Below are 11,584 nucleotides of genomic sequence, written 5' to 3' on the forward strand. Positions count from 1 at the left end.
AAGAAGTCGATTCGGCGGGGCGCTACAAGCACGGGCACTGACAAGGATGCTGCAAACTAAAATGGAAAAACAGTTTCACCGAAGACAAAGTGACGTGAGATTGGAATTTTCCCGGTGACTGAATTATAGTAGCGATAACCACGATGGTTAGACTAGTACCGAGCACTAAGCTTGTGTGTGGCGGTGGATAAATGTCGGGATAGCATAGACATCCAAAGACACGATGATTATCATATGGAGGAGTACGACCGTGGAGACGTGTGTATGGAACTTTGGAGTTTATGGCTGTACCAGGACCACAGTTTAGGAGGTAGGTGGCAGTAGCTAGATCCTTAGCATAGAGGTGTTCTGGAAGACGAGCCTAAAACATATGGGTGCACACTTTGTTGTTTTACTGGGAAGTGTATGGGCACGATAACGGTAGGACGGTACCATTTGTGGTGAGTAGAGTGTCAATATGCTTGTTGAGGAATTCGGTGCCGTTCTCTATTTGAAGAGAGTGAATAGTGACGCCGAACTAGGTGCGGCGTAGGCGAAAAAATCTGATAGTGTACGGGCAGCACATGATTTGTGACGTGAAGGAAAAAACCAATAAAAATGTGAATAGTCGTCGACAATAACAAGATAGGAAAACCCAAGCTACTAATAATTTAAAATGTCCACAAATCACAATGTATCAAATCAAAGACATCGCTACACGTGATAGTAGACTGACTGAATAACAGACAAATGTTCTTGCCAAGTTAACACGCGTAACAGACTCAAATACAACTATTTTTATTACACTTGATAAAATCTAGAGGCTCGAGAGCCGACATGGCATCATGGAAAGAGGTGAGCACGGCGCTGGTGCAACAAATCTGCAGTGGCGGTCACGACCAAAGCGGTGCAGAACGACCGATGTAAGCTGGTTTTCCGAAGGAAATGTGTAGAGTTCTCTGTTACTATTACAACGAAGAATCACGCGACGAGTCTTCAGGAAAAAACTAAAGGCGTCAAACTCAATAGAACACATGTTAGCGTAAACTTGCAAACTGAAAGAAAATTGCAAATAGAACGCTGCTATACAAACTATGGTGAAACCGATACGAACTGGTATTTCTATCTGGTCGATACGAAGTACGAACGAACGAAGCGAACCTTTTTCTCAGGATCGCAAACAAACAAAAAACGCAACGCGTGAAACGTACCAAACCAAGGAAATTATTTTTCTTTTATTATTAGTTATAGATATAGATATAGATTTAAATTAACTCATGTCGTTAAATACCGATGTTTCAGATATCTTTCGGGAATCGGATCAACTGAGTATCTTCAGGTAAAACATAGTGGTAATCGCTTGTAAGTTGCATACTTGAATTTCCGAATCATGAGAAAATGAAACACCTCCTTCTATTAAAGTCCCAAGCACAACTATATGTAGCACACGAACACTTTTGTCACAGGTGAAATTTGATCGAACAACATAAACACGGCAAACGGCAGGCATATCCAAGTCTTGTATATCTCTAGGGAGTTGATAGCATATATAACCAAGCATGATTTGTATAAAGAGAAAACGTTAGGTGCTACGTATTAATACGCTACTTACTGATAAACCGATATAGAGAGAGTATATAATACAAGTAAATTACATTTGAGGTGATATACTTATTCTGTCCAGTAGGGACTATATACAAATGAAAAACTATCTAGCCGTTGTGGTAGATATGATCATATCGGTAGTAGTACCCGATGCCTCTTCATTACCTACCCTTAGATGGAAGTATGGTGGGTGCTTAGGCTCCCGTTGGATCATGGTATCTCCGCTTAACATTGTGATCACATCCAACATGGTTGGTCGATCTGATGCATTCTCTTGTACACATAAAAGCGCAATGTTAAGGCACCTCATCATTTCTACCGAGTGATACTTGGGAAGCAATGACACATCAACCAGCTCGGTCCATCTTCCCTCTTCCCATAACTGCCATGCCTGTTTAATATGTCATCACTCACTTAGATATGAGACACGATGTAATCAATGTTTTCATGATATATGGATGTTATGCACTCACATATCCAATAAAACTGATGAACCCTCCGCATTGGTTGCTACCAGAATTCTTTTTCCCGCTAAGGATCTCAAGAATTAATACACCAAAGCTGAATACATCAGATTTGGTAGAGAAGAGGCCCTCGGAAGCATACTCGGGAGCCATGTAGCCACTAAAATGATGTAATGATAAATATGAAGTTAATATATGGTTAGATTTCAATAAATAAGTTCGTAAATTTACCAACTGATAGGAAACTTACTATGTACCAACCACTCTTCTTGTCGTGTTTTCTTCAATGTTACTTGAGGTGGAAATTTTCGCTAGTCCAAAATCTGAAATTTTAGGATTCATTTCGGTGTCCAAGAGTATGTTGCTTGGTTTAAGATCACGATGTATGACACGTAACCGGGAGTGCTTATGTAGGTAAAGAAGTCCTTCCGCAATTCCTTCAATTATCGCAAGACGTTTGTTCCAGTCCAATAAAACTTTTTTCTTTTCATCTGCACATGTGAGCTAAAAGTTAATTAGGTTAACAGAGAAATTGACATTTTTTTTTGAAAAGGGGAAGCCCTGGCCTCTGCATCAAATACCTATAACTTATTGAGAAGTTCAACTATATACATGAGGCTGGTACAACTATATTTAACATATCATTCCAAAAGTTCAAATATATACCAAATATGAAGAAGTCGAGGCTTTTGTTTGGTAAGTATTCATAGATCAGTATTTTCTCTTCTCCTTGAGAGCAACATCCCAAGAGTCTAACCAGGTTCCTGTGTTGAAGCTTTGCTATTAGCTCGACTTCATTCTTGAACTCTATGAAGCCTTGTCCTGAATTTGAAGCGAGTCTCTTAACTGCTATCTCGCTTCTATCCGGAAAGTGTCCCTAGGGGAAGATATTAAAATGTTCTTTAAAGATATTATGTCGCAATACATTTTCTACAAGATACACAAGTTAACCCGCGGTTACTAATTATAGAGTAAAATCAAACGGACGGCACAATGGATCAATTCTTTTCCACTTAATTATTGTACTATATATGCTATGATGATGCTATGTTAGGATGCTATTTTCTTTCATGTATGGGATTAAATTGGCAAAAAATTGAAAGATAAAAGGTATATATTTATACTTTTCTGATTGTAGAAGTAGGATTACAATAGATCTGCCGACTTCTATCAAACATTTTGGGGGGTTATTAAAATAGATCTGATGAATATGTTTGAAAAAATACAACAAGGGAAATTATCATCATTTCTACTAATCTATGGCACGATTACTGTGTTCCCTAAGAAAGTAAACACAATTCAAATTCAGAGTATAGCACAATTTGTTTGAAATGTGAGCTTCAAAATTTGCACAAAGGTCGGTAGAAATAGGGTTATGGAGGTCGCGCGTGGGGTTATTAGACCAACGCAAAGGGTGTGCATGCCAGGGAAAGATATCTTAGAAGGTGTACTAATTTTGCACGAGACTATCCACGAAGTAAATAGGAACAAATTAGATGGTGTAGTGCTTAAAATTGATTTTGAGAAGGCCTATGATAAGATACAGTGGCACCTTGTTTGCAGTAAGTGCTGAGAATGAAAGGCTTCGACCCTAAATGGTGTCAATGGATAGATCATTTTGTTAGTGAAGCAAGTGTAGATATTAAAGTAAATGATGACATTGGGAACTATTTCTAGACTAAAAAAGGATTGAAGCAAGGTGATCCGCTATCACCCATGTTGTTTGATCTTGTGGAGGATATGTTAGAAATTTTAGTTGAATAATTCAAAGAAGATGCGCAAGTAGAAGGCCTCATACCTCATCAGGTTGAGGGAGGAATGTCTATTTTTCAATATGTTGATGCCACAATTATTTTTATGGACAATGATATAGAAAAATCATTAAGTATGAAACTGATACTTTTGGCGAGCAAATTGTTGTCATATGGGGTCCATTTGGTTCTCATTAATTCTACTCCCTCTGATTCATATTACTTTCCACTAGTATGAATGTACCTAGAAATAAAATATGTCTAGATACATCTATATTAGTGGCAACTAATATGAATCAGAGGGAATATCATAACTAGTCTTCCGATGTTTATGTTTTCATTCTTTAAAATACCCAAAGGGTTAAGGAAAAGATTGGGCTTTTTTTGCTCCAGGTTTTATTGGCAAAGTGATGGTCATAAAAAAAATTAGGGTTACAAAATGGAACATCATTTGTCGCCCAAAGGACCAAGGCGGTCTTGGAGTAGAGGTTCTTGATATTAAGAAAATATGTTTATTGGGAAAATGGGATTTTAAATTAATGACCAAACAAGGTGTATGTCAAGAGTTAATACAAAAATAAAATTCTACTCTCAAAATCCATGTCCCAAGTTAATTTCAAATCGAAGGATTCACCTTTCTGGAAAGGCCTCAACTCATAAAGGTGAAATATGATTTCTTCGACAGAGGATCCTTCCATGTAGGAAATGGAGAGGATACTCCTTTTGGGGAAGACACGTGGTTACAAGATTCGCCATTGTCTCACAAATACCCATTTGTATACAACAGATATCCACCTATTTAGATGTATTCACTTGGAAATTAATTTGTATTGGATATTTTACGATCATAACACTTTATCTAGACAACATGAATAACCATACGAGATTCCCTCGCAAGTACACTTGAAAATAAAAGAACTACTAGAAAATATGATTTTCATGTGACAGAGTGCTTCTTACTAAAGATAACTTAGTAAAGAGAAATTAGCAAGGTAGTAAAAATGTTATTTTTTGATCAAGCTGAAACAGTTCAATGTTTATTCATATCTTGCCCGCTAGCAAAGACTGTTTGACGGATTGTATATATGGATTTTTAATATAATTCCCCCAACAAATGTTACACAACTTTTTGGGAACCGGCTAAGGCGAGTAGTTAAAAAAGATAAATCACAAATATGTGTAGGAGTATGTACTTTACTTTAGACCAATGCAAATTCTACTTCTTTAATGCATGTTATTCTGCTGGCTAAGCATTGAACTTGTATGTGGTCCAACCTATAGCCAACGGAGAAGGGAGAAGATTTCGATTGGGTGGAACCAGCTGAAGATGGTTGATCGGGATTTATACAGCTTGTGCAAGTAGTATTTTGATATTCGGATAACTTCATTCTATATTGTCTTCTATTTTTTCCAATGGCTGATCCATGTATCCACATTATATGACCCATGAGGTTCAGATTTTGTAATAATTGATTGGTAATAAAATAAAAGAAGGTTGTATGAATCAATCAATGCAGAGGTCGGGGTCATCATTCCACATTTTGGAAAAAGAAGTAGGTTATAGACATGTGTTATATTTGTACCTTATATACAGGGCCGAATCCACCTTGTCCAAGTTTGTTTTCTTCGGAAAAATTACATGTAGCCTCTAATATGTCATGGAAGTTATAAACTGAAAACTCCGCTCCCATTTCCCAAACAATTTCATGATCTTGTCCTTGAGATTTGTGAGAGCTCTTTTCTGCTAGTCTTGTTGTACCTGAAAAATAAGTAATTTGTGCAATCGGTCGATTTCTTTAATTATGGTTATTTAGGTAAGCGCAATACATATATTCTGATGAACTAATTTAACTACCTTTTCTGAATCTTCTTCCCAGGCGACGACGGTAAAGGATGAAGCAAACTACTACTAGTGCCACAGGAGCAGCTACACGTATAGCAATCACCCAAGGTTCTGTTCCACGTCCTTTCAAATTTGAACAGACATATGCAAGAATTATCACAGGTCTTTAATTAATAATATCATGACAAATTGACAATTACTTTTGCCTGGTTACTGAAACAAAAAAATTATCATAACATGTCAAGTTTTGGGCAGTTAACATGGTTACTGAAACTAAATTAATTAAATTTCATCACAGCTCGTAATCATACTTTTGCCTGGCGGCGCCGGAGCAATGGACGATGGATTGATTCGCCTTGTGGGTTGGTCGAAGAACATGAACGCTTCGAACCTGATGTTGCAGCGCAGCACGAAGATCCGTCCTCCCAGTCGCATGGAAGTGGTGGCGTTGACCATGCCGTTGAGCCGCTGAAGGCACGCGAGGCAGTCGCCGGCGGACAGGTCCGGCGTGCACTGAGCCAGGGAGTAGAGCGTCTGGACGGAGTCCATGACCGTGGTGGCGTACCGCCTCGCAGTGTCGGCGGCCGCGTCCTGGGCCGTCACCGTAAGTAGGTTGTGGACGACGGCGGAAACGACGCTGGCAGTGCCGTCGCCAGAGATGTTGTTCGAATTCCACGACTGGAAGAGCGTGGAGTTCTCGGTGATGCCATAGGCTGGGCTGAGGAAGTCGTTGTCGCCGGAGAAGCCGACGACGCACCCTGGCCGCTGTGTGTCGTCGTACTCGTAGTAGACAGCGGCGCCCTTGCGGTTCGGGCAAGCCTGCTGCGCGTGCTGGAACGAGGCGGCGACGCAGTCTCTGCACGCTGTGTCGTTGGCGAAGTCGCCGCGGCAGAGCGCGAGCGCGTGCACCGCGTCGGGGGACTGGCCGGTGCTGCCGGCGACGAATAGCTGTGGAGAAGAGGATGCGTTGCTAGCGAGTGTGGTGGCGAGGACGGCAAGATTGGACTGGTAGGTGCTTTTGGCCGTGTAATTGCCGCCGTTGCCGCAGAGCTCCGCTGTTGCCGTTGCCGACAGCGGCATCAAGAGGAGGAGGAGCAGGACGAGCATCATGCTCGTTTTTGCATCGACCCTTTGGAAAAAATGTAACGAGAGAAAGATTATTCGGTGGCTGGCCTTTGTCCCTTTTAGCAGTCAGTCTCAGTCGAACAGTCAAAAACTATGAAATCGTCAATCACGGGGTCCCGTTGATTGAATAATTATTCACCGCCCAGCACGATCTAATAGAGGAAGCTCACTTCCATAAACTGATGTTGAAGTAATCCATCCATCTATCTATGTATCTATTATGTAATAAAAATAAAATAGAGATGTCACGTTAATCCACATCATCAAAATTACAGTTATATCTGCAATATACACTTAGAATTTAGGGCAGAGCTGAGCGTTCCCCGGGGGATCAAATCTCCGATCCTCCGGGGGATCAAATCTCCGATCCCCCGGGTCGCCAGCCCTTGGATGCGAGCGACAACGACCGTCTGATTCGAGTCACCGCTACGGCGCAGAACAAAAGAAAAACACGTACTCTCAGTCCCGCACGATCCTAGCACCACGCGGAGATGTAAAGTCCCTGCGGTACCACCGCCCGCCGGCAGCACCGCCGCCCGGTCCGGCAGCACCGCCACCGTCGCCGGCCTCCTTGCAGCACGGCGGCGCCCCTGTTTGTAGCAACCTTACAGCAACGAAGCGCTAGCTGCTGCCGCCGCTGCCTTCGTAGAATACGCCGCCGCGCCGCCGTCTGCGCCGTCGTCGCTCTGCCGCCTAATGTAGCAGCCGCCGTCGCGCCGCCGCCCTTTGTAGCAGTTGCCGCCGCCTTTTGTAGCAAGTGCCTCTGCCCTTTGTAGCGGACGCCGACGCCTATTGTACCATATGCCGCCGCCTCCCAGCCCTTGATGCAGCAGTGGCCGTGGCCATGGCGGTCGGGCCTGTACCAGCGTCGGTTGCCCATCGCAGCAACTCCGGCCGCCCGTGGCAGCAATGCCAGGTGACCAAAGTAGCACCGCCCGGATCCATCGGCAGCAGGCCACCATCGACTTCCAGCAGAGGACGGGGACATGGATGACGGCATGTAGCAATGTCGGCCGCCTGTGGCAGCAACGCTGCCTCGCGATTGTAGCAGCGCCGTCACCGGGGCATGTAGCAAAGCCGTCCCGGGGGCTTGTAGCAGCCCCGCCTGTGGCATGTAGCGGCGCCGCTGGCCGCTTGTAGCAGCGCGGCTGGCCGTTTGTAGCAGCGCGGCTCGGGGCATGTAGCAGCGCCGCTGGGACCATATAGGCGGCGCTCGGGATGGAGGCGGAAAGGAGTGAGTTCACGCCGGCCGGCGACCTCCCCTGGCTCTCCCATGGGAGCAGAGCACCTAGGTGTTTGGAGCCGCGGTGGAACGAGCGGCGGCGCTTCGTGGGTGTAGAATGAGATGCAATGCTCGATGTATTGATCGGATGTATATGGCGGTACATATATAGGCCACGTCCTCGACTATACAAGGAAGGAGGCGGGCCCAATAGTAAATACAAAGATATGTATCGCTATACAATAACTACAGAGGATACACATCCGGATATACAAGATATGTATCTCAACACCCCCCCCCCCCCCCGCAGTCGAAGCGTCGCCTGGTCGAACGCATAGACTGGACCGGAACTCCTCAAAAGATGCCGTGGGAAGACCCTTGGTCATGATATCCGCAAATTGTTGGGAGGTGGGCACATGAAGTACTCGAATGTGCCCAAGAGCCACCTGTTCCCGAACAAAGTGGATGTCCAGCTCAATATGCTTGGTGCGGCGATGGTGGACCGGGTTGGCGGAGAGGTAGACGGCGGAGACGTTGTCGCAGTAGATGATACGTCTCTAACGTATCGATAATTTCTTATGTTCCATGCCACTTTATTGATGATACCTACATGTTTTATGCACATTATATGTCGTATTTATGCGTTTTCTGGAACTAACCTATTAACAAGATGCCGAAGCGCCAGTTCCTGTTTTCTGCTGTTTTTGGTTTCAGAAATCCTAGTAACGAAATATTCTCGGAATTGGACGAAATCACCTCCCAGGTTCCTATTTTGCCCGGAAGCATCCAGAACACCCGAGAGCCGCCAGAGGGGGGGCCTGGTGGGCCCAGATGACATGGTGGCGCGGCCCAGGCCCTGGCCGCGCCACCCTATGGTCTCGTCGCCTCGTTGACCCTCCTGCGCCGCCTCTTCGCCTATATAAAGCCCCTGCATCGAAAACCCTTACAGAGGAAGCCACGATACGAGAAAAGTTCCAGAGCCGCCGTCATCGCGAAGCCAAGATCTGGGGGACAGGAGTCTCTGTTCCGGCACCCTGCCGGAGCGGGGAAGTGCCCCCGGAAGGCTTCTCCATCGACACCGCTGCCATCTCCACCGCCATCTTCATCACCGCTGCTGCTCCCATGAGGAGGGAGTAGTTCTCCATCGAGGCTCGGGGCTGTACCGGTAGCTATGTGGTTCATCTCTCTCCTATGTAGTTCAATACAATAATCTCATGAGCTGCCTTACATGATTGAGATTCATATGATGATGCTTGTAATCTAGATGTCATTATGCTAGTCAAGTGGGTTTTACTTATGTGATCTCCGGAGACTCCTTGTCCCACGTGTGTAAAGGTGACAGTGTGTGCACCGTGTGGGTCTCTTAGGCTATATTTCACGAAGTACTTATTCACTGTTGAAGAGCGTAGTGAAGTGCTTATTTATATCTCTTGATGATTGCAATGTGTTTGTATCACAATTTATCTATGTGCTACTCTAGTGATGTGTTATTAAAGTAGTTTTATTCCTCCTGCATGTGTGCAAAGGTGACAGTGCGTGCACCGTGTTAGTACTTGGTTTATGCTATGATCATGATCTCTTGTAGATTGCGAAGTTAACTATTGCTATGATAATATTGATGTGATCTATTCCTCCTACATATGCATGAAGGTGACAGTGTGCATGCTATGCTAGTACTTGGTTTAGTCGTTTTGATCTATCTTACACTAAAGGTTACTAAAATATGAGCATTATTGTGGAGCTTGTTAACTCCGGCATTGAGGGTTCGTGTAATCCTACGCAATGTGTTCATCATCCAACAAAAGTGTAGAGTATGCATTTATCTATTCTGTTATGTGATCAATGTTGAGAGTGTCCACTAGTGAAAGTGTAATCCCTAGGCCTTGTTCCTAAATACTGCTGAGTTACTACTGCTCGTTTCTTGTTTTATCGTTACTACTGCTGCAATACTACCACCATCAACTACACGCCAGCAAGCTATTTTCTGGCACCGTTGCTACTGCTCATATATATTCATACCACCTGTATTTCACTATCTCTTCGCCGAACTAGTGCACCTATTTGGTGTGTTGGGGACACAAGAGACTTCTTGCTTTGTGGTTGCAGGGTTGCATGAGAGGGATATCTTTGACCTCTTCCTCCCTGAGTTCGATAAACCTTGGGTGATCCACTTAAGGGAAAACTTGCTGCTGTTCTACAAACCTCTGCACTTGGAGGCCCAACACTGTCTACAGGAAAGGAGGGGGAACGTAGACATCAAGCACTTTTCTGGCGCCGTTGCCGGGGAGGAAAGGTAAAAGGTACTCACACTCCGGATCTCGGCTACTAAGCTATTTTCCGGCGCCATTGTAAGTACTCGAAGCTATTTCCTTTAGACTCTGCAATTGCGACATTTGGTTTCTTGTTTACACTAGTTAGGCATAATGGAAAACAACAAAAATATGAGAGATCTTTATGAACTTTATCTTGAATTAGGACATGATGTGTTTGAAGAGAGAATTAAAAAACCCATGGAACTTTATATGCATGCTAATGGGAATGTTATTACTATGAATGCTTTGAACACCATTGTTGCTAATGCTATGGAAAATTCTAAGCTTGGGGAAGCCGGCTTTGATGAGCATGATATTTTTAGTCCCCCAAGCATTGAGGAGAAAATTTACTTTGATGATACTTTGCCTCCCATTTATGATGATTATAATGATAGTAGTCTTTTGTTACCACCTGTTATGGAGGATAAATTTGATTATGATTACAATATACCTCCTATATTTGATAGCTACTTTGTTGAATTTGCTCCCACTACAACTAATAAAATTGATTATGCTTATGTTGGGAGTAGTAATTATTTTATGCATGAGACTCATGATAAGAATGCTTTATGTGATAGTTATATTGTTGAGTTTGCTCATGATGCTACTGAAAGTTATTATGAGAGAGGAAAATATGGTTGTAAAAATTTTCATGTTACTAAAACACCTCTCTATGTGCTGAAATTTTTGAAGCTACACTTGTTTTATCTTCCTATGCTTGTTACTTTGCTCTTCATGAACTTGTTTATTTACAAGATTCCTATGCATAGGAAGCATGTTAGACTTAAATGTGTTTTGAATTTGCCTCTTGATGCCTTCTTTTGCTTCAAATACTATTTCTTATGAGAGCATTATCATTAAAACTGCTGAGCCCATCTTACTGGCTATAAAGAAAGAACTTCTTGGGAGATAACCCATGTGTTATTTTGCTACAGTACTTTGTTTTATATTTGTGTTTTGGAAGTTGTTTACTACTGTAGCAACCTCTCCTTATCTTAGTTTTGTGTTTTGTTGTGCCAAGTAAAGTTTCTATGTCAAAGTTGATGTTATATTTGGGATTGCTGCGCAGAAACAGCATTGCTGTCTGTCACGAATCTGGGCCTATTTCTCTGTAGAAAATTCGAAAAAATCTGCCAATTTACGAGCGTGATCCTCAGATATGTACGCAACTTTCATTAGTTTTGAGTTTTTCCATTTGAGCAAGTCTGGTGCCATCTTTAAATTCGTCTTTACGGACTGTTCTGTTTTTTACAGATTCTGCCTTTTATTTCGCATTGCCTCTT

General features: G+C 43.1%; 1 protein-coding gene across 1 annotated transcript; it reads right to left on the bottom strand.

Moving 5' to 3' along the window:
- Nucleotides 1-1,615: 1,615 nt before the first annotated feature.
- Nucleotides 1,616-6,811, bottom strand: LOC127299132 (cysteine-rich receptor-like protein kinase 10). The gene is made up of 7 exons (XM_051329047.2): nt 5,954-6,811; nt 5,655-5,765; nt 5,383-5,558; nt 2,715-2,925; nt 2,299-2,539; nt 2,058-2,208; nt 1,616-1,975 (listed from the first exon to the last, which is right to left on the bottom strand). The coding sequence occupies exons 1-7, from the start codon at nt 6,750-6,752 to the stop codon at nt 1,688-1,690; spliced, it is 1,977 nt and encodes a 658-aa protein (XP_051185007.1). The 5' UTR covers nt 6,753-6,811; the 3' UTR covers nt 1,616-1,687.
- Between the last annotated feature and the right edge of the window lie 4,773 nt (nt 6,812-11,584).

Source organism: Lolium perenne, chromosome 5 (assembly GCF_019359855.2).
Source record: "Lolium perenne isolate Kyuss_39 chromosome 5, Kyuss_2.0, whole genome shotgun sequence".
NCBI classification, from domain to species: domain Eukaryota; kingdom Viridiplantae; phylum Streptophyta; class Magnoliopsida; order Poales; family Poaceae; genus Lolium; species Lolium perenne.